This window comes from Uranotaenia lowii, chromosome 3, assembly GCF_029784155.1.
Source record: "Uranotaenia lowii strain MFRU-FL chromosome 3, ASM2978415v1, whole genome shotgun sequence".
In the NCBI taxonomy this organism is placed as follows: domain Eukaryota; kingdom Metazoa; phylum Arthropoda; class Insecta; order Diptera; family Culicidae; genus Uranotaenia; species Uranotaenia lowii.
In genome coordinates, this window is record NC_073693.1 from 16,411,352 (window position 1) to 16,435,704 (window position 24,353).

A 24,353-nucleotide genomic window follows, 5' to 3' on the forward strand; every position below is an offset into this window, starting at 1 on the left:
TCGTACTCAAATACCCTTCCAAGCCAAATTTGGTTTCATTTGCTCGAATAGTTTTCAATAGTTTTTGTTATTTTTTGAATTTTTTTTTTAATTGAATTTGTTTTTTTTTTTATTTTCACCGTAAGAACTTGAAAATTTTTAATAGCTCAGTAAATAGTTCTCCGTATTAAAATTTTCCAACAGATTGCTGCAAAATGTCTCACATACTAGAAATGTTCGTTGAATCTAAAATATACTCAAAATGACAATAAAAATAAAATTTACTTTTAAATATTTTATTAAGAAAAGAGTCATGTTGATTTTTTTCTCTCAAATTACCATTCATACTATAAATTATTTAAAACAGAAACATTTAAATTTTACACGAGTTGTGGACATTCATTCATTTTTTATTATTTTTACGTTTACTTTGATTCTTTTTATATTTTGGTTATTTTTTCATATTTTCTATCTTTAAAATACTATTAAAGTTTCTAAATATTTTTTTAAGTTTCCATTGGTTATCATGAAATGTTTTGGGAGTTATTCGTGATAAAAAAAATAATACACAGAAATTCACATTGATAGTGCTTCAAAATATGATGGGGATGTTATGTAAATGGATTTTTAAGAAAACTTAATATCAATTTGGTTCGTAATCTGAAAGGTTATTTGCTCAGAAGTCAAATCTGAGGAAAAAAGTGATTCTACTCTTCGAAATCGTTCTTCAAAAATGGGAAGAAAAGCAATAATTTATAGTCTAGAAATGTGGGAATCTATCCTACATAAAATAAGAGGGGAGTTATGTGAAGTTCTCTTTAATCTCTAGTTGAAGTTTGAAAACCTAAAAAAATATCGCGATTTGCAACTAGATTCCATATTTAAAAAATCCAACTTCCTCCCAATCCCCAACATTTTTATTGAATTAGGTATAAAATATGCCATACGAAAATAATTTAAAAAAAATTCGAGGCAAAATTAATTCGCCATTTTGTTATCTATTTGTCATTAAATGTAAGCAAATCTTTGCGAAATTTAAAAAAAAAATTATTTTTTCTCATAGCATTTCCTTAAAAAATTTTAGGCGGGTAAACTTATGATTATCAATTTTATGGTTTCATGTAGCCTGAAAATGCCGGAACACGATGAAATATTTGAATTGATAATTTTGAGCGCTTCAAAAATCGACTATCTGCAAACTTTTCTGGGTTTTGGACCACTGTGCGCCCGTGTTGTAGAGGATAGCCTTCAAGTCTTCTAAGCCTACGGTTATGAGTTCGAATCCCGGTCAAGGCATACACCTCCTCGTTAGCATTTGTAAGATGTTAGCCATCGTATCCTCGTAAGATATACGACTTAGCGTTGAGTTAATGGATTATCTTCGAGGAAACATCAAAATTTGTTGAGATCCTGAACGTGTTTGTGTTCGCTGGTAAAAATGTTAACCCATGATGGAAAAATTGTTAAAAATTGAAGAAAAAACTACGAAAAATGACAACATTGAATAACAAAAATAAAAATAAAAAAAATAAAAATAAGAAGAAAAGAGTAGACAAGGAAAAAACTAAAAATGGCACAAATGCGAAAAAGAGGGAATTAAATTAGCGAAAAACATAAAAAATAATTCAATTGTAATAAAAATGACAAAACAATCACCGAGAATAGAAAAATAAAAAAAAACAGAGATGAGAATACATACTGACAAAAATAAAAAAAAATTACATATCGACTAAAATTTGAAAAAAAAATCCACAATTCAAACCTTCTTTTTTGTGTTGAAATTCATCTTTAATACGTCTTTATGTTTTGTTCTTTTAGTAAATCTTGTAATCTTTTCCATTTTTGTCATTAGGGATTTTTTTTAAATTATCATGAACTCTAAGCCTTTTTGTAGTTTTGTAAATTTTATCCTGAAATCCTTTTCGTCTTCGTTTTTAATTATTGTTGATATTTTTGTCTTTTTTACTACTTTGGTAACTTTCATTAAGTTTTCACTTCCTGTCATTTTTGCCATTCTGATCATTTTTGGGAATTTTTCATTTGTCACAAAAAATTAAATGTTTTTTTATCATTTTTGTCTTTTTTTTATCTTTTTGTATCAGTTTTTTTTCATAGTTTCAATTTTATATTTTTGCCGTTTTTGTCATTGTTATCATTTCTGTCCCTTTTGCCGTTAGTTGCCTTTTTGAGATTTATTTATTTATTTTTTTTTTTTGAATATGATTTTTAATTATATTTTCAACTTTTATATTTTCTACATGTTGTTATTTTTGCTGTTTTTGACTTCTTAATAATTTCAGCCAGTTAACTCTACAAATCAGTTTAGCTTATCTCTTATTTAAGAAATGTGAATCATGATTTCAGACAAATTGTGTAAGCTTTTTAGTTCACTTTCAGTTTCACGCATCACAAAAAGCATGCGGATAAACCAAGAATTTTTCCAAACACATCCACCCGGAAGTTCAAGTTAAACAATTAACAACACGATTGAAGTTTTTGTTGTTCGTTGTTCACAATTTCACCCGTGGTTCGCAGCTCAATTTATAAAAGTTACATTGCCAAACAATGATCACATTACTTTTGTCAGTTTCTTACTAGGGAAGATTTGGGCTAACGTCTCGGAATTATGCAATAATATTTTCTTAATCGAATAAATTTCAAATAAACAGTTTAAGTTTTCAATAAAAATACTTGTTTTAAACATGGTTAAAAATCTCATTTGAAACCGTATTTTGTTACGTCCAGGAAAAACTTCGCAGCAAAACTGCCTACTAATAAAAAATCAAACGCCGCTCGCTCACACACATCAACCTGACATTTTCTCTCTACCGACGCTGCCTGTAAAATGATAATCACGATGATGTTGTGAAGCTAACAGTTTCCACCTGTGAAAAAAATGCGCGGCCTTTCCCAACCGCCCCAATTGATCCCGTTTCATGAAACAAAACCGTTTCGGATGATTACCGTGTAAAATTTTAATTTTTCCTATTTAACACGGATAATTAACCGAGCGTTTGCTTTCTTTGGTTTGCGACCGCGCCGTGCACTTTGCCCTGCCTTTTGTTTGATGCAGTAATGGCTCATTAGGCTTTGGTTCAGTTTTTAAAACAATTCCGGCATGAATGCATTTCCGATCTAACAAACACTTTTGTTGATAGGTGCTGCGAAGTAGGCGACTTAAATGCAGCGTGGCGACTCATCACTTCATTTATACTTCCCCCATTTACGAGCTGTTTATTGTTCGACCAGTGACAGTTAGTTATGCCGGGCACGTACGGTTGACGAGCTAGGAAAACAATTTGGACGATTCCGACAGACATAATTGTCTGAGCAGTGCTGCCATACATGTTTTTTTTATTCAGTCGATCAAAAGGATGAGAGTGGTACTCTTTTTGCAATTAACTGGCAACCTAGATTTTTTTTCAACTGTAGACATTCATTATCAATGAGAATTCACTCAAAATAAACTGCAATCGCCCTACGTGCCGGTTAATGTACTCAGGAATGATTCTTTGTTCAATTGTGCTTCTTTAGGACAGACCTTTTTTCTGGCAACAAAATTGTGAAGTTGTCCTGTCTGTCGATTTTATTTCCGGAACCGGAATGTTTATCACCAATGCCACTAACGAAGATTTAATGGGTTCGGTCATTAGTGTTGATATCTGTCGCGAGAATAATGTCCATTGGGCGCCCTTGGGATTTATCATTATTAGATCTTCAAACGGAGATCGAAAGCTGCTGAATTTTGATATTATTCTATTTTGTTTTTATTTCAGAAAATACTTTCAAGGTGGCCAGTTTAAAAACAAAGACATTCGATTAGAGCCCAAAGTTGTCATCATCACAGGTGCCAACTCCGGTATTGGAAAAGAGACTGCAATAGTAAGAATCACCATTTTTTCAAAATGTTTAAATAATTTTCATCATGTAACCTCTTTTTTCGTTTCGACAGGAATGTGCCAAACGAGGTGCCTGGGTCTACATGGGCTGCCGGGACGTCAACCGGATGGAGAAAGCCCGGCAGGAGATCCTGGACGCATCCGGTAGCCAGAATGTGTTTGCCCTGGAGCTGGATCTGGCTTCGTTTGAGTCGATTAGAAAATTTGTTAGAACGTACGTGTTTTATAGAAATTTTGTACAACCAACATACAATAATTTTCGTTTTTTTTAGGTTCCTAAGCATGGAGCGAAGGCTCCACGTGCTGATCAACAACGCGGGGGTGATGGCCTGTCCCAAGGACTACACCAAGGATGGGTTCGAGCTGCATTTCGGAACCAACCATCTGGGTCACTTCCTGCTCACCAATCTCCTGTTGGATATACTTAAGAAAACGGCCCCGAGCCGGATCATCACGGTGGCCAGTTTGGGCCACAAGTGGGGCCGCATAGATAAGGACGATATCAATAGTGAAAAAGATTACGACAAATGGGCCGCGTACACGCAGAGCAAGCTGTGTAATGTCCTATTTTCGCGGCATCTGGCCAAAAGGTTAAGGGGAACTGGAGTGCATACCTACTGCGTGCATCCGGGCACGGTCGACACTGAACTGCTGCGGTACTTCAACAAATGCTTGAGGTTAGTTCTAATATGGTAATAACTAAATAACTAGTACACTAGTACAGGATTAAAAAGCATCACGATAGAAAGGGACGACTATGGTATAGCCATGTATTCTCTCTACTTCATAAAGTCAACCTAGACCTCAGACCTTGGGCCTCACTTAAAACTGATATTACTTTTAACAGCGGGACGGTCAGACGCATGTTAAACGCAGCGTTGCTGAGTTTTGCAAGATGAGCTTTTATCTCGATCCCCGGAACTAGTCGTCTAGCTTGGTCGGTAGTCGGCAACGGGTATGGATAAAGTTGATGGTAACTAACCGGGATTCTTACTCCCACCCTTCGGAAATGAATCGACAGTAATCTCGGTATCGGCCTACCCGGCCTCAAACTCCACTGGCACCATCTGGCAGACCTGGAGCATCTAGAAGTCTCTGCATCGGCAATTCTTCACACTGATTTCTTTGCGTTTTTTTTACAAGATGGAAATTTAATTTTATTTTATTTACATAGTATTCCGTCTCACGACATAACTTGACGAACATAATTCTTAAAATTCACTCGGTCCATGGCAACCGTTCTCAAATTTCTCGGGCACCCCACGTCCGCCAGATCACGCTCCACCTGGTATAACTACCTCGCTCGTTGCGCCCCCGCTCGTCTTGTTCCTACCGGATTCGTAGCGAACACCTGTTTTGCAGGACAGTCGTCCGGCATTCTCGCAATATGTCCTGCCCAGCGTATCCGGCCAGCCTTCACCACCTTCTGGATACTGGGTTCGCCGTAGAGTCGCGCGAGCTCGTGGTTCATCCTTCGCCTCCACACTCCGTTCTCCTGTACGCCGCCAAAGATGGTTCTTAACACTCGTCGCTCGAATACTCCGAGTGTACGCAGGTCCTCCTCGAGCAATATCCATGTCTCGTGCCCGTAGAGAACAACCGGTCTAATGAGCGTCGTATACAGGTTACACATCGTGCGAGGGCTAAGTCTTCTCGACCGCAGTTGCTTGTGGAGTCCATAGTAGGCACGACTTCCGCTGATAATTCGCCTCCGGATCTCACGGCTGGTGTCATTGTCTGCGGTCACCAGTGAGCCGAGATAGACAAAGTCTTCGACTATCTCCAGCTCGTCGCCGTCGATCGTGACCTTGTTATTACTGGACAAGCGGGTTCGGTAGGTCTCGGATCCGCAGGCCAGCATGTACTTCATCTTGGACGTATTAATCATCAACCCAATCCTTCCTGCTTCGCGTTTCAGTTTGCGGTAGATGTCTTCCACCGCCGCAGATGATCTGCCGACTATATCAATGTCATCGGCAAAGCAGATAAGTTGACTGGATCTGTTGAAAATCGTGCCCCGCATTTCGCCCACCGCTCGTCGAATAACACCTTCTAGCGCCACGTTGAACATCATGCAGGATAGACCATCACCTTGTCGAAGTCCCCTGCACGATTCGAATGAACTCGACAATTCACCCGAGATCCGCACACAGCACTGCGTTCCATCCATCGTCGCCTTGATCAGTCTGATCAGCTTCCCGGAAAAGCCGTTCTCGTCCATGATTTTCCATAGCTCGTTACGGTCGATCGTGTCGTATGCGGCTTTGAAGTCGATGAATAGATGGTGCGTAGGGACTTGGTGTTCCCGGCATTTTTGGAGGATTTGCCGTAATGTGAATGTCGGTAGCTACACTAGCAATTGCTAATGCGACCAGCAATCGTCAATACGCGAATTTCCCAATCATGGATTTCAGCACATCCCCTCAATTCGCAGATTGAGAATGTTTGAGGTCTTCTGCAACACCAACATTGGAAATCAGCATGCTAAACGCAGCGTTGCTGATTATTGCAAGATGGCGTCAAGCTTGGTCGGCAGTAACGGGTATGGTTAAAGTTGATGGCAACTAACCAAACAAACTGCTCCACAGCAGTTGGAAGCGTGCTTACGCATGCTAACCGTATCCCTTTCGATGATCAGCTTGATCCAAGATCCGCCCCGGATTAATCTTCTAGCGGGAACACTTGAACTCTGCGCAGTCCAATCTTGGTTTCAAATCCCGGGAGTCTTTTTCTCGGCCTTCGGAAATGAACTCACGCTACTAAACGCAACGTAGCTCGTGACCTCATGACCAGCATCGAACTCCACTGGCACTGGCACTGGTAACAATGCGGAAAGGCTTGTTACGCATTGTTACGGACACATGCACAATTGCTGAGAACGGTTATCAGAAATAAAATACAACCGAATATGGGCTGGGATTGTGGCTGGATTGGACTATATTTAAACTTAACAGGCACCATCTGGCAGACCTGGTGCATCTCATTGTCTCAGCATTGGCGAATCTTCATACTGATTTCTTTGCGTTGACTCGTCTGTCTGATGGGTTTTCTCGAGGATATTTTATTCTATCAAGATACCTGACTGAAAAGTTTTTCGAACAAGTATTCTGAGACATCAACTCTTTGTTAACGGTGCTGCCACCATCGAAAAAGTATCAACTTACATTCAAGCTTACAAACATATAAGTTTTAATTTGACCGACGAAACAACCGGAGTGTGTATATATAGGAGGTGTCGCCGTATGTTGAATTCCCGAATCAGCCATGTTGGTTTTATGGAGAAAAAATGAACCTTTGGTATTGTGTATGTATCCAGGAGTTTTTAACAGGTCAAAAAATGGATATCTTTAGTTTTATTCTGCAGCACTTGGGCAGTGGAAAGGAAAGACTTGCTCTGTTTGGTGGTAGAACCTCCTCAACATACACATTCGAAGTCTGTACCTTCGGCAAACAATAAATCCTTCTTAACTCGCTAACACACCCACTTTGTGAAATAAGAAAATAAATTTTCTGAGCCAAATTTGCACAAATAAACTTCAAGCACATAAACGCCAACAACTCAAGGAGTTGATGTGCTAAAGTCGCTTTAAACCCGAACTTTCTTCCCAGGGGTGGGCTTCCAAAGAAAGTACACAAAATGGGGTTTGCGAAATGAGGGAAGTTTGTGTAGGCTCACGAACTTAGACTCTGTGGTATTATCCGTAGAACTCCGCTGCATAAAATGTGCAAACACACCGCTTAAAGTTTGTAACACCCTGGGTAACTAAAATGGTCAACTTTCTGTTAGAATCATCCTTCCACTTGCGCACTAAGCCACCGCCGGATAACTTCAACAGTTCGGGGTCGTCTTCCGGGTACACCACAGAGCAAAACTACTAAAATGACCGAAAATATGAATAAACGAAGACCGTAATGATAACCGCCTTTTGAAAATGACTTTATCAAACTTACTTCTTAAAAATGCCAACCGAACGATTCAAAATGGCTAAAATGGCTAAGACCCCAGGTTTTCTTCTCAACATCCCAAGAAAATTCCATTTTCACCACCAGTTAAGAAAGTCACCATTGGCAACTCATGACGACTAAGCTATTCTGTGGTACTCCGAGTAGATTTTTTCATTTTACCGGCGTTTTCCAGTTCACTCACCCAGGGATCAACTCCCAGCAAGTCTAACATGCTACATGAACAAATTATGTTTTGGAGATCTACGGAAATTAGCACATTGTCTACTACGGACGGTTACAAGTCTGCTCTTCAACGCACGCACCGGATCTCATCCGTCGCATTCATTGCACGACGCTCTCGCCCCTGTTGCAGCTTCAGCACGTCGATCTTCCAACTGGCCCCTAGGTACGACGACCTTCGAACTGGCCTCCAGGTACGACGACCTTTCATGATCCCTCATCCGACGACCTCCATCTGGCTCCGACGACCTTCCATTTGACTTCTGGTCTCGACTTCCTTGCTGCGGCTCGAAGCTTTCTCCTTCGCCTTGACGCCTTTCCTGAGGCCTGCGTCTCCCAGTGATTCCAGCCTGATGACCTCCACTTGGCTTTCAGGTCCGACGACTTTCCATGGCACCGGCTTGGTGACCTTTCGTGGTACCCTGCTCGCAAGGCCACCAGTGATTTCAGAGAGATACCGGCACACCAACCTTCCATGGCTTTCGGTACGACGACCTACCAGTGAATCTGGCACGACGGCTGCTTCGTTGTCTCAGCCCAGCGACCTTCCATGGCTCCGGTCCGACGACTTTGTTGGTTCCGGCTCGACGCTCTTATTTTTGCTCGACGCCTCACCAATGTCACGACGACCTTCCAAAGGTCCGACCAAATGACCTTCCATGGCACCTGTCTTACGACCTTCCGTGTTTCCTCCCAAGTAACACAGATTATGCCAACTAGCATTAGGAAGTTTTATCATGGTTTAATTATGGCATTTTTTTGTGCAGCTCGCTTTATGGCGGTTTTATTATGGTCATGCAGAATGCTTATAATTTTTTTTCGACCATGTGTTTTCAGATGGTTTTGAAAACGCTAATAAAACTTTTATTAAACATGCTGTTTTAGTTATTTTGAAAGAGTTGTGAATGCTTTTTTTAAACTATAATAAAACACAAACCTAGAAGTTTGCTCCAAGCTTTTTTTTGCATGTTTTATAATAGCACTCAGTGCATGATTATTAAACCGCCATAAAACTTAGTGACAGTTCTCGATCAAGATGTCAAAACAGGACACGCTCAGATTAGATAGCACATATTTGAATTGGAACTCCCATTTTTACACATTTTTGTTAAGTTATGCGTGTTGATTTTGAGTTAAAATTAAAAAAATACATTTTTGAAAACTTGAAATCACCGAAAGTGGTATGAATATCTTTACAATATGAGTATTGAGTGAAAGGGCCCAAATAGTAGGAAAAAAATTGTTGCTTGACGCCATCATTAATTCAAGATGGCGGCTTCCGCTTTTATTTTCAAAGCTGTAAATTACTGAAAATATCGTGAAACCTTCACAATATGGTTATTAGGTGAAAGTAATAAGAGAGTAGAATAAGAGTAGAAGTCAAATTTCGTTGCCCGTCGCCATCTTAAATCCAAGATGGCGGCTACCACTCAACTTGAAAATCTGTAAATGACTGAAAATCGCATTAAACCTATATTATAGGGGTATAAGTTGAAAGAAATTAACCGGTAGAAGTTGAATTTCGCTATCTGACGCCATCTTGAAATCCAAGATGGCGGCTTCCGCTAAACTTTAAAATGTAGTAAATGACTTAAAATGACATGAAACCCAGGTGGTAGTGGGTGGAAGGGCTTATCGAGTAGAAGTCGAATATTGCTATCTTACGCCATCTTGAAATTCAAGATGGCAGCTTTCTATAAACTTTAAAAATGCTCTAAATCATTGAATATCGCATGAAACCTCCAAAATATGGGTGTTTGTCAATTGGGATAAGCTATAAAAAGTTTATTTTTGCATTCTGACGCTATCTTGAAATCCAAGATGGTGGCTTCAGCTGAACTTAAAAATACTGTAAATGAATGAAAATAGCATGAAACTCCAAAATATTTTGTATTGGGTGCTAAGGCTAAATGATAGAAGTCAAATGTCTGTTTTCGCGTTTCTCTGAAAATCTGTAAGTGACTGAAAATCCCACAAAAACCACCACAATACAGACCCCGTTCGTTTTTGGCAACATTCGATTTTGACAACATCGAATTTGGCACATGTGCCTAAATCAGACGGTTAACAGAAACAACATAACCCTATAGTTTTCGCAAGAATAAGACCAATACAATTTAAACATAATAGCATGATAGAAATAATAGAATTACATAAATGGCAAAAAAAAACAAAAACTATAAACAAAACAAGAAAAGTGCTAAATGCATTAGAAACATAATGAAAAAATAATAAAAGTGATTTAAAATGATCTAAATTGTCTTGAAATAGTAGTTTTAATGTAGTATTACGTGAAAAAAGTAGTATTCAAGCGATTTTCATTGATTAACAGTATTTTGAATTCAGTGGAAGCTGCCATCTTGGATTTCAAGATGGTGTCGGATAGAAAAAAATCGACTTCTAGTTTAGCCCTTTCACCCAATACCCTTATAGTGGTGGTTTAATGCGACTTTTTGTCAGCATTAAGCATTAAAAGTTGAGCGGATGCCGCCATCTTGGATTTCAAGATGGCGTCTGATAGCAAAATTCAACTTCTACTCGTTAAGCCCTTTCACCCGATACCCATTTTGTTGGGGTTTCATGCGATTTCAAGTCATTTACACCATTTTAAAGTTCAGCGGAAGCCGCCATCTTGGATTTCAAGATGGCGTCAGACAACGAAATTTGACTTCAACTCATGATTTATTCCACGGGTCATTCAAAACCAATCCCTTTTCATTCAAAAAGTCTGTCCTCATTTACTGTACTAATGAGTAACAACTCAGAAATGAGGAACTAAACCTTAGCGTGTAATTGGTTGGCTTGCGAGAGAAACGTCAAATCGTAGCTTTTTTTGGGGTCATCATTAAACCATAATAAAACTATGAATTGACTCACGCCATGTTGGTTGCAAAATCGAAGGGCACAAAATGACGCCATGTTGATGGATTCACAATGCAAGCATTGGAAAAAAATTTTTCAGGCCTATTTCCATCAATTCCATCATGATTGACCATCAGATTTGACGAGGCGCATTTATTTTAAGATACTATTTCATATACATTTTACCTAAAATCTTGACTGGCAGTAGAAAAGAAGCTCAATATATGGTTAAAACATTGGTTTTTTTAGCTATTAATTTTACCAGATAATATCTGAATAATGCAATCATCATTCATCAACCATTATGGGTGCTGGGAAAAATAAAAAAAAAACTCCGAGAACTGACAGAACCGAAAAAAACAAAAATTTCTAACATGTTTTATAATAGCTTTTTAAAAGCTTTGGTGACCAAAATTGATGACCAACAATTATATGTCTTGATGACGTTTCTAGGGTAGGGCCAAATAGCCTGATTTTGGCTTTATTAGAGTCCAGGTGATGTTATAGAATGCGCTTTAGCTTTTTATGAAGATTAATGCGATAGTCCAAACGATATTTTGCTGACCATAATAAAGCTAAAATTGTTACTTGAGCTGGCTTGTCGACCTCCAGCTGCCTTCCCGATTCGACGATCTTCCAGGTGAATCCTGGTCGACAACCTTCCACGGTCTCCGGCTCGCCGACCTTCCAGTGGCCCTGGCTCATCAACCCCTATATGGCTCTGCACCGACGACCTTCCAGTGGCTCTGGTCCCTGCCTCGATTACCTCCCAATGGTTCCTGGTTCGTTGTCCTTCCGGGCTTCGGAACGTTGTCCTTCCATCGGCGCTTGCACTTCTTGCCACTGCCCCTTCTCATCCTTTCCACTAGAGCTGGGCCCGTAACCTATTGTGCAGCACTTGGGCAGTGGAAAGGAGAGACTTGTACTGCTGGTAGAACTTGTAATACTTTATTGCACTTCACCTAACTGTGCTTTATACAAAAACCATCCCCATGCATGGTTGCTTTACGAGTTGTTGATTAATTATGTGTATGTTGTTATTTGTCCCATCGATTGCTACGTTGAGACCAATCTCAACAAGTTTAAGGCCAATGTTCAATATGTTTAAAGTGTAATTTTGATTCTTAGATTCAAGAAGGCATACGGCCGGACAAGCGGCCATTACAGCAAAACAAACCAATTTAGAATTATTATCATTTTTTAAAGCAGTCATTAGTCATAAGTTATGACTCATAACATAGACGGCAGAATTTGTGTGACTACAATTAACTATAGTGAAAATTCACATTGAAAGGTCCTGTGATTTCAAATTTCATTTTATTTCGAACATTTCCTCATTTCAACTACGTAAACATACATAATTGAAGAACTGAGAAAGGAGTGCTCACGGTTTCATTTCAACCAGATGTTCCTGCAGTTTTTTCATTGATGGATAACATTGAGATAGGCAGCTCCAATTTGCAAACAAAAATCAAAACAATTAAAATGGAATAAATGGAAATGCTGTATCGTCATTCGTTTTTCTTTGAGCTGTTTGAGGTTTCCGGGAATGATGTCCGTGAGCAAATACATTCGGAAGCAGTCCTGCATTTGGAACGATGTTCCGGGAAAGGAATAGCTGCTTCACATTCCTTTCAGATCGGTATTGATATCGAACGTCAGGAAGCCCAGATCATACTTTTCCCGGGAAGCGCTGAAGTCCGGAACGTTTTTGTTACAAGAGTAAATCGAAAACCAAATCACTCCCTCTAAACTTTATAAATTATGTCGTTTTCCGGAGATTTCATTTCAAACTTACACTAGCACTTTCACGGTGTTAATCCGAGTCGAAGTTCGGTAATCGGTGAAGAAAGTTGACGCAAAGGAGCAGAACGTCAGGAAAGCCGGTACGCACAGGGGAAGCCCAATTTGAAATGCCATCATTTGAAACTTGGTAACTTTTCTTTCATACAGAATTTTATTCTGAACCTTGCTCTGTGTCGTCTAGAGTCATTGTCCTTGTATAATTAGACTTCCTCACTGCTATTGCTCATTATCACCCTGTTCGATGTGATCGACAAAACCTTTCTTCAAGTCGCCCATGTCGGAACCGGATTCGACTTCTGTTTTGCCGGTCTACTGATTGTTGCGCAGCATATTTCCTAAATTTTTCAACGCTAAGAGCAAGTTCACTGGTTGAGATGGAGTTGGAAATTTCGAAGGTTTACAACACATTTGCCGTACACCGGTGTTGGGAAAATCTGATATTCGAACAGTTTCGCGCTGCAAAATTTGTATCGTATAACACTTTTTGGCTGAGGGTGATAGAAAAACACGATATTTTGCAACACCGAACCGAGTGATAGAGTCGGCGTTGCAATACAGTATTCGTGCATAAAACGCTTAGGTGCTGCCATCTATCTTATGCTCAAAACCTCAGTTGAGGGGAAAATAAAGGAAATTGAGCAATTTCAGGATTTAAACATAAAGTGATATTTTCTTTTTTTTTTTAATCTTTTATCACTTAAATTGATACGAATTGCAATGAAGTTAATCAACTCGTTAAAATTTACAGCCAATTTTTTTCATGCCCTTGCCAATCGAATACATTTTGAGGCGCAGAGATGCCAGCTGGGTGAATAAATAAATTCTGTTTGTATGTTTTGTTTGAGCGGTTTTCGGGAGTAGGAAATTGTTTCGCTTTTTTATTTGAAAAAGATATTCCGTCGGAATGTCCGGTAACAAGTTCGGAACGCCTTTAATGGGTCCATCATCTTTAGAAAACGGAACCCTCGCTGTTGATTCGACAAGTGTCAATCATATCAAACGCAAGGCGTCGTATCGAAAGTAAAATTCAGCTTGTGTCTGAAATATCTATACTTTTTATTTGTCACTTACTTAATTATCACTTTGAAAATGAAAGTTTTAGAAAGAGTTCAAAAACTTTATCAACTCGTGTAATCAAATGCCCTTCAATAAAAAAAATCCTAATTCTGCAGAATACAGTTTAATATTGGGATGCATTATAACTTAAACAATACTTATTCATACATCTAAATTATAAAATTTTCATATTGGCACTACTATTTCAAGTTAATGATCATTATTAGGGACGAATGCCTCCTGTGTAGTTAAAATCCCTTTAAAATAAACAAACAAACAAGTTAATGATCAAGTAAAATGAATTTGATTTCAATTTTCAAACGGTGAATTCAAAATACAAAAAGTCAGTAAAATTACTGAAAAGCAAATTCTCTTGGCATCGCTGGTTGCTTTCAATTTTATACCTTCGTATTCTATCACACCGGTGGACGGCCAACCTTTTTGGTCTATATTTCACGATAGAAAAATTCCCATCTGTGCTACAGACGTCAAAATTCCTACCACTTTTTCCCAACACCATTGGACTTGCTCTAATAATAAACCTTCAGCCATCCTTGATTGCAGTTTTCTTCCGGTCTGAACCTTGTGGAATTGCCTCGAATTATTTGGTCTGCGAGAAGACATATTTTTCCAACAGAATAGGGTCCGCTGAATCTGCAGGGGTCGCAGACACCGATGTCGGTCTTCTAGTTTGTTTGTTGACTTATCGGTATAAGGGACCTAAGATAATTGGTTTTTTCTGTAGAAGTTACTCGTATGAACCACTTCAAATGCGACCTAAACCAGATTTTGATATTCCGGGCTAGCAGCCAATAACGTTTCGCTTTAAATGTTCTAGGCCGATTATCAGCTCTCTCGAAAACCAAGAGTGATTTCGACTTTGCTTTAAAAAACGCAAAATTCGTTTGCCATCACAATGGAGATGACCCGAGCTGGGGCACGGTCCATAGCTTTTTGGCTGAACTATGCTGAACTTCTACCGTACATGCGGAGATCGTTTGGAACACCCTCACCGCTTCCAGATACTCTTGCCGGGTGAAAATCGCGGTTGGTACAACCGTCAGCGCTTGCTGGTACCGCTATTCCTATCGAAACATTTCAAGGGCAATTGAATTATATACGACACGACTGTATGTTACCAATTATTGGCCTTCAGGAAAGTGGCTAAATCCATTAAGAATCCGATCCTTGCATCGTCCGAGAAGACCGCCACCAAATCAGTATTTTTCACTATATTTTTCTGTAGATTCAAATCGTTGAGGATCAGTTTTTTTACTTATGCTCCATTTTGACGTACGTAGTTTGCTTGATGGATTTCCCTAAACCAGGATAGTGATACATTGAAGTAAGAGCAAGTTCACTATTGTTGGGAAAAAGTGGTAGAAATTTTGACACTTACGGCACGTTTTGAAAATTTTGCCATGTAAAAACCTTTTCAAGATCTGTGGCCTTTAAGTTTTTTTACAACACGTGCTGTATTGCCGCATGCTGTGATGCAAAAATAGCAATATTTCTATCACATGCGGCTGAAATAGAAACAGTGTTGTAAAAAATACAACGCCCCAAGATCTTGAAAACATTTTTGCATGGTAAAATTTTCAAAATATCAAAATTTCTACCACTTTTTCCCAACACCAGTGAACTTGCTCTAACGAATCCTTAAACGTGTTGCTAAGGCTGCTTAGAGGTTGTCATAGAAGCAGAATTTGTTGATTGAAAATAAAAATTACTTTTCAATTTGCTCTCTTAAAGTAATTTCTGCTCGAATCCCCTTTAAGACGTCTGCTTTGAGACCTTTTTAACGTTTCCTTTGAGATTTTTTAATGTCTCCTTTGAGACTGTTTAACGTCTCCTTTGAACTGTTTTTAACGTCTCCTTTGAGACTTTTTTAATGTCTCCTTTGAGACTTTTTTAATGTCTCTTTTGAGACTTTGTTTTTACACGTCTCTTTTGGGACTTTTTTTTTAACTGTCCTTACCACGTTTATAGTCTACATGTTCATATTTTGAACCGTTCAATATTCATATCTTATCAATTTAAATTTGTACCACTTTAATGTCTAGAAATCTTCGGAATCAATCAGGGCTTGAACGGACTAATTTTATTACCAGATTTCATTCTTAGGTTGACAGTTAACCAACCTCCACATTAACCAACCAATTCACATCGATTGCTTAGTTACAATATTAATTCACAAAACTACCACACAAAATATGTTCGAGTTTGATAAAGTCAGCTTCTCAAAAACTGCTTGATTAATATCTTGTTTTGCATCTTTACGTTAGCCTAATCCATACTAATCGGCCAACCATATGGCGACTTTTTAGAATGCAAATGTGTACAAAAAGGTTCGGAAATCCAATGTTTGATTGGATTAATCAAAACATAACAAAATAACGCCCAACTAACAGTTTACATTTAACCGTTTCAGAATTTTCCTGAAGCCGCTGATGTGGATATTCTTCAAATCGCCCAAATCGGGAGCCCAAACGACGCTGTTCTGCGCCATGGAACCGTCGATCGCGAGCCACACCGGCAAGTATTACAGCGACTGTAAGCTCAAGGAACCGGAACCGCACGGCAAGGATGACGCCATGGCCGAATGGCTCTGGAACATCAGCGAAAAGCTGACCGGGCTGGGGCACAACAACAGCAGCAGTCATCATCATCTGCAACCGCACCACGGGGCCCACAGTAAAAAGAAGGAAACGGTATCATAGACGTCGTCATTGTTCGTTTGTGTATTGCGCTGCTGGTGTTGCACAATTTCGCAGTCGTTGACGGGTTCAATGTAACTTCTTGCATCAGAAAAAAAAGCAAAGTGAGTGCGGAAACACGTGAATGCAGCCGAGTTTTCGCATGGTTCCTGGATGAAAACAAAAACACATTGCGGCCTTTGACAACTTTAGGAAGAACATTATAATTTTTAAAAACCATACATAAATTCAGGGAAAATTTCCGCTATGCTGAAGTTTTCGATGAAGAAACCAAACCTATTTATGATTATTATATTCAGTGGCTTAAATATAACTCAAGTTAGAAGTGACTCTCAAATTTTATTTAAATTCTTCGATTTGTCCATGATCTACTTCAGGTGTCAAGTTTGAAAAAAAAATGTACGTATTTCGGGAGCATTCTATATAAACATCACAGATTTAGTTGCATGCAAGATATAACATTGAAATTAAAGGTTAGAGATTCCAAGTTCAACATTGAAATAAACGTTCAAGATTCAAGATACCGATACAAGATTCGAGAAAGATTAAGATTCAGGTTCAAACCTTCCATATTGAAATTAAATCTCAAATTTTAGATTCATGATTCAGGTCAAAGATTTAAAATTCAAATTGAAATTCTAAATTCATACTCAGAGTTATTAAGTTTCAAGTTTCAGATTCAAAATTTCGATTCAAGATTCAAAGCTTGAGTTCAGGATTCAGATACAAATTGAATTTTCAGAACGAGCTTTGATATCAAGAATCAAAATTCAAATGACTCCAAGATTCAGATTTAAGATTCAAAATTCAAGATTACAAATTCAAATTAAAGTTTAAGGATCAATATTCTTATTCATTATTCATAAAATTTAAGACAGAGACACAGATTCTCAATTCAGATTAAAGATAAAGATTCGAAACTGAGATACAAGTCTCAGGTTCAAGATTCAAGGTTTAAGTTTCTAGACCCAAGATTCAAAACTTAAGAGTCAAGATTCAAAATTTAAAATTGAAGAATCAAGAATCAATAATCAAGAATCAAGAATCAAGAATCAAGAATCAAGAATCAAGAATCAAGAATCAAGAATCAAGAATCAAGAATCAAGAATCAAGAATCAAGAATCAAGAATCAAGAATCAAGAATCAAGAATCAAGAATCAAGAATCAAGAATCAAGAATCAAGAATCAAGAATCAAGAATCAAGAATCAAGAATCAAGAATCAAGAATCAAGAATCAAGAATCAAGAATCAAGAATCAAGAATCAAGAATCAAGAATCAAGAATCAAGAATCAAGAATCAAGAATCAAGAATCAAGAATCAAGAATCAAGAATCAAGAATCAAGAATCAAGAATCAAGAATCAAGAATCAAGAATCAAGAATCAAGAATCAAGAATCAAGAATCAAGAATCAAGAATCAAGAATCAAGAATCAAGAATCAAGAATCAAGAATCAAGAATCAAGAATCAAGAATCAAGAATCAAGAATCAAGAATCAAGAATCAAGAATCAAGAATCAAGAATCAAGAATCAAGAATCAAGAATCAAGAATCAAGAATCAAGAATCAAGAATCAAGAATCAAGAATCAAGAATCAAGAATCAAGAATCAAGAATCAAGAATCAAGAATCAAGAATCAAGAATCAAGAATCAAGAATCAAGAATCAAGAATCAAGAATCAAGAATCAAGAATCAAGAATCAAGAATCAAGAATCAAGAATCAAGAATCAAGAATCAAGAATCAAGAATCAAGAATTAAGAATCAAGAATCAAGAATCAAGAATCAAGAATCAAGAATCGAGAATCATGAATCAAAAATCAAGAATTAAGAATCAAGAATCATGAATCAAAAATCAAGAATTAAGAATCAAGAATCAAGAATAAAAAATCAAGAATCAAGAACCAAGAATTAGAAATCTAGAATCAAGAATAAATAATTAAAAGCAAGAATCAAAAATTGAGCTTTAAAATTTAAGCTTCATGATTCAAGATTTAAAATATAGAGATTTTCCAAAATCACACTACTTTACAAGACTGAAACGATTTGTGATAATTTTTTAATTTCCTGGGGTCTCAAAAGTTTCGTTTTGGATCTAAACTCATCAATGATTTTTTGCGAATTTTTTTAAGTAACGTTATTATAAGTAAATTTTAACTTGTAGGTTTGTATGGAAAAAATTAATATATTTTGTTTCTTCATAATTTTTGTTTCTTCTGTGGAACCGAGCTTATGGTTTCAGTGCCGATTTAACAAATTCATTAAAGGAAATTTTCCCTCTGAACAACTTTGTCAAAGACATTAACTGCGTATCTTATTAGGCAAATAAGTTATTAGCTATTGGCGCTTATCTAATTCTAGCATTACCGTCACATTACTTTTACCTTTCCCTTACCTAACCCTTACCTTACCCTTACCTGACCCTTACCTTACATTACCATTACCTTATCCTTACCTTACCCTTACCTTACCCTTACCTTACCCTTACCTTACCCTTACCTTACCCTTACCTTACCCTTACCTTACCCTTACCTTACCCTTACCTTACCCTTATCTGGGGTAACCTTACTTAACAGTAGCGAGAGACGTCTCCTTGCGAGCCTAGCACTGCCTAAACTACGATACGGAGTAACGGCCTGGTAGAGCCAACAAATCCAAATAACGGAACACCCATCGGCATATAGCCATGCGAGTTTTCTGTACATACAAAGCCATATCAACAGATGCAGCTTTTGTCATCGCGAGCATGATTCCCATCGACATAAGTAACTCTGGCGGAGGATAAGGAGTGTTACGAAGCAAGGGCTGTTAGAGGAGTGCGTAAAGCTCAACGAGCAGCCTCAATGCTTAAGTGGCAGGGGCAATGGGACGCATCGAACAACGAAAGATAGACGCATAGGCTTACCCTGCGACTTTCAGAAGCGGTAAATCGGAAGTACGGTGAGGTCAATTTCTATCTGACGCAGTTCCTTTCGGATCATAGGTGCTTTAACCCTCATCCGCATTAGGGTGTCATTTTGACACCATTGCAAGTTTGAAGGCTTGTAACTTCTTTCAGAAGCTTCAAAATACAAAAATTTCTTCGGGGACCCTAAATGAATTCAAAAGTTCTTCAATATTGCATCATTACTTTTTTTATGGACGAACCCTGAAAGCCTGGACAAAAAAACTCCCTTTTCCGACTTTTGGTGTAATTTTGACACCACAAAAGTAAAATCTATTTAAGTCATTTGAATTATTATGAACTTCATATAAAACTTATATCAATAGAAACCTTGTAATGTCAGTAAAATATGTTTAGAACATTATATACAGCTAAAGTTACTAGTTTTCTCGTTATTCAGCATGAAAGAAAAAAAATCCGAAAAAACATGCCTCACGAAAACTGCTGTAGTTCATATGTTACACGTCCAAAAAAATATTTGCCTTATACATATGAAAGCTGAAGTTAATGCCTACATCATGTAGACAAGAAATATTTTTTTAAATTTTTTTTAATGAAATGGTCACAAAAAGTTTAAAAAAGTGGTCTAAAAAACCTACTTTTCATTCGATTGCTAGTAAATACTGTTTGAGCGATGGTAGAGTTTTGAAAAAAATATGACTACAAAATGTATTAAAATTCCAACATTTTGCTGTCTTTAGATTTTTGATGCAACAAAAATTGAATTAACTGGAATTTTTCAAAGTTCACTACTTTGCGCGATTTTTTTACAAATTGAAATTTCATCTGTTTTTGTGGTCCACCGTCAGGTTGTACCCGGATTATCAGTGCTTTTACTTTATTTGGACCAATCAAGAGTATATTCATTGGAAAGCACATTTAATCTAAATTCTAGTGAGGTGCTACAATTCACGCTGTGAGATTTCACAAAAATATGAAAATTATAAACGTAAAATCATTCCTGAATTTCTAGAACTACAAGCACCGCGTCCAGCAAATCGTGTTTGTTTGCTCTCCGAGTAGGTACGGTGGGTGGTGATTCGGGCAGAGAGCGAAGCCGACAGACAAAATAATGATGCGTGTCGTACGTTTCGCAGTTGGAAATTTTCTATTGACAGTAGTTCTCGTTTGCTAGTCTCGACACGCATCATTAGTTCGTCTGTCGGCTTCGCTCTCTGCCCGAATCACCACCCACCGTACCTACTCGGAGAGCAAACAAACACGATTTGCTGGACGCGGTGCTTGTAGTTCTAGAAATTCAGGAATGATTTTACGTTTATAATTTTCATATTTTTGTGAAATATCACAGCGTGAATTGTAGCACCTCACTAGAATTTAGATTAAATGTGCTTTCCAATGAATATACTCTTGATTGGTCCAAACAAAGTAAAAGCACTGATAATCCGGGTACAACCTGACGGTGGACCACAAAAACAGATGAAATTTAAATTTGTAAAAAAATCGCGCAAAGTAGTGAACTTTGAAAAATTCCAGTTAATTCAATTTTTGTTGCATCAAAAATCTAAAGACAGCAAAATGTTGGAATTTTAATACATTTTGTAGTCATATTTTTTTCTCTAACTCTACCATCGCTCAAACAGTATTTACTAGCAATCGAATGAAAAGTAGGTTTTTTAGACCACTTTTTTAAACTTTTTGTGACCATTTCATTAAAAAAAACTTAAAAAAATATTTCTTGTCTTCATGATGTAGGCATTAACTTCAGCTTTCATATGCATAAGGCAAATATTTTTTTGGACGTGTAACATATGAACTACAGCAGTTTTCGTGAGGCATGTTTTTTCGGATTTTTTTCTTTCATGCTGAATAATGAGAAAACTTGTAACTTTAGCTGTATATAATGTTCTAAACATATTTTACTGACATTACAAGGTTTCTTTTGATGTAAGTTTTGTTTAAATCGGTCTAACACGCCAAAAGTTATAACGATTTGAGCTTATGGTGTCAAATTGACACCACAAGTGCTGATTAGGGTAATGAAATCTAATGCGGATGAGGGTTAAGCAATACCTTAATCGGTTTAAGCATATCAGATCGCCTTATTGCCCGGAATGCGTAGATACGTAGGAATCGGCAAAATGCTATCTTTTTTAACCTCAGGTTCGTTTCAAGGCGTCAACAACTTCAAAACTCGAAAGCTGAAAATGTTGTGAGTAAAATTTGTCACGACAAACAATCGTGGCGTGCTATAGTTGACGAAATCTCGCAAATCATGCGCGATCTAATACGAATCAGGAAAGATGATGAACGGAGAGAGAGAGAGAGATAGTCAACAAAACTTGACAAGCTAAAGGAGGGTCTTGGGAATCGTACGACACCACAGTTCAAAAGCAACGCGATCTAAGGGTGCGGTATAACTCTCATGTGGACTCATACGTGTGGTGGGACTTAAAAGGTCTCACGTACTAAGCTACGATGTTCCTGCAGCAAAAGGAAGCGGAGATATCATCCTGGGTGGTCGTGAAGAGATTCTTGATAGCTCAATCGGCGATGCCTTGATGGTAAAAAATCATACGGAAGTGGATACTTTGACGGGCGCGTGTAACTTTGAAAGCGTTTCCTAACCAGTACACGTTTGAAAGTCTGTCTGAAGTTGCCGAAAGAGGAAAAGGAGAAGGAAGACAAAGGAGAAAGAGGATTAAGGAGAAAGAAAATAAAGGAGAAAGAGGAAACGAAAAGGGTGAGATGTATAAGTGCATGAACACAGCCTACCTCTTGATATAGTATCATAGGGTGAAACCAAGGGGCACATCTGGCATACGAAGCCCAAAGTGGTTTTAGTGAGAAGAACCCACTCACCGCAGCAAACACCCGGCTGTTATGGTTTGAAGTCAAATTTCCATCTTGTAAAATAAAATTAAGGAAAATAAAAATTAAAAAAACTTACTCTTTGGTGGTTTGGAAAGGGGTTTGAGATCTTGTAAATTGGACCATCAAAAATCGTCCAACAACACCGACAATGGAAGATTTAGTCACCGATGAGGACCGATGAGACTGTAAGCGTCAGATAACACTTTCATTGAGGTTATAGTGATTTGTCGTGAGTAAATGTAGTTTTTAAATATCGCAGTGAGGCAAAATGATGGGTGATGGTTTTCCCCAATGATGTAGTCTTCAAAGCCGACGACAACGCCACAAGCCGATGAGCGCCACAAGCACGGTAACCCGCGCTGCTTGGTAATCACCCGATCGGTAGCGACGCCCGACGAGTTGACGAAGGCTAAGCGATCGTGTTCGCCATAATGGGAGAGCAACGACCTGTACTCGCGATTCAAGGACGGTCAAAGGCGACTACCTGGAGCTGGCTCACATCCAATAGTACCACAAAACTGCGAAGTACAAAGTGCACAACACATCCAGCGCATAAAGCCAGCTAAGTGTTAAAAGCCAGACACCAGGTAAGCCATCAGACGCCTAGCCGCCATTTTGTTCCCGCTGAAAGACGGAACACTAACGCCGGATTCTTATACAGGCCCCCAAATTCTTTGGCCAAAAGCAACCATTTGGCGGGACGAAAGTTAACCTGGTCCTGAATCGGCCTTGGTATTGGTCTAGATCAGGGGTGAGCAATCCGCGGCCCGCGGGCCGCATGTGGCCCGCGAGACTCTTATGTGCGGCCCGCGAAGCTTTTTTCAAATGTTCATGCCTAAACTTTTTTCTACAATGGATTATTAGGAAAAATGAATATGACATGGTCAAATATGCGCTAATCTGCATTTTCCCAACAATCATTCAGATTGTTAACCTTTTCCCTAGCTTTTAATGCATTTATTATGTTCTGTTCAAGGTATAAATGAAATTTTGTTTATTGGCATAATGTAATATTGGAGTTTTTTTTTTAATTATTCAGGAATCAGGATACATTTTTCCTAATAATTCAGCTCCTACAATTTTGAAAAGCAAAATCCATTAAAGTGAGAAAGAGCTGCTAAAAATCGGAAGCTACACATGATCAAAGGAATTTGGAAGTCCTTTAGTCAAGTCATTATTTTCGTTTCAAGCAAAAATAAAGTTTTATGATAAAAAACATGCTCAACAGATAATATTTTTAAATTATTCTACAGAATTCGCAAAAAAGAAGAGTTAAATTATTCTACAGAATTCGCAAAAGTTCGGGTAGCATTAAAATACTGGAAAAAATTAAAACCAAAACCTAGTGAAATATTCTTTATTTCTGAATATTGACGAAAATTACGAATGTTTAATAATAATGACTGCACCCAAAATTCAGCCTCTGTGCCAATGGCGTGTAGTCAATTTCATAGCATCATTGGTACAAGAAGATAACGCGACCGGTGCTGATTCGATTTGCGCCCACCGGCATTAACCTCCAGCGCAACCGAATTGCGTATGTCTGAATGAAACAAAATAAAAACGTTTTCGCGTCCCTCCCCATCGCATCACAAGCCGAAGAAGGATGGAAATAAATACCGGCCAACACCAGGCAGCCAGCGAACCGAGCACTGTGCGTGTGAATGTAGCAAAAGCAACAACAAAAACATCCTTCTAATTCAATCCACCAGCAAACACGGCTGAGCTGTGCGTGTGTATGTAGCAAAAGCAACAACAAAAACATTCCTTCAATTTACCGGCAAACAACACCGGCCAAGCTGCCCGGCTTTAGCAGCTGTGTATATGTAGCGTGTGTATGTAATAGCAGGCAGTAAGCAAAGCACAGTTCTCATTCAATGGGTTTCCCGTTCCTTCACTCCCGTTCCCTTTCCCGTTTCCATCTCAAGACAAAGGAATGCATTGAAAGGAGGCCAAACGCCGGGAAGCCGCCGTTGTACGTTTCTTTTATGAACAGAAAGCCTATGACAAATATACCTCGTCCTGCATGAAGCTCGAATAGAACACTGGTTAGAATGTCGGACTGGCAAGACGATACA

The 24,353-nt window shown here is 38.2% G+C and overlaps 2 protein-coding genes across 9 annotated transcripts in view; one reads left to right on the forward strand and one right to left on the reverse strand.

Annotated features, from left to right (window-relative positions):
• Nucleotides 1-16,833, forward strand: part of LOC129751648 (retinol dehydrogenase 11-like) — a 31,992-nt gene extending 15,159 nt beyond the window's left edge. For 2 of the 3 annotated variants that reach the window (XM_055747283.1, XM_055747282.1), the window contains exons 3-6: nt 3,756-3,861; nt 3,932-4,092; nt 4,151-4,555; nt 16,219-16,833. In XM_055747283.1, the coding sequence (XP_055603258.1) occupies nt 3,756-3,861; nt 3,932-4,092; nt 4,151-4,555; nt 16,219-16,507 (961 nt within the window). In that variant the 3' untranslated portion in view covers nt 16,508-16,833. Of the gene's footprint in view, nt 1-3,447; nt 3,862-3,931; nt 4,093-4,150; nt 4,556-16,218 lie in introns of those variants that run through there. The other variant, XM_055747281.1, reaches the window with a different exon arrangement.
• Nucleotides 1-24,353, reverse strand: part of LOC129751644 (rho guanine nucleotide exchange factor 18) — a 312,534-nt gene that overhangs the window by 203,772 nt on the left and 84,409 nt on the right. The window lies entirely within an intron of this gene.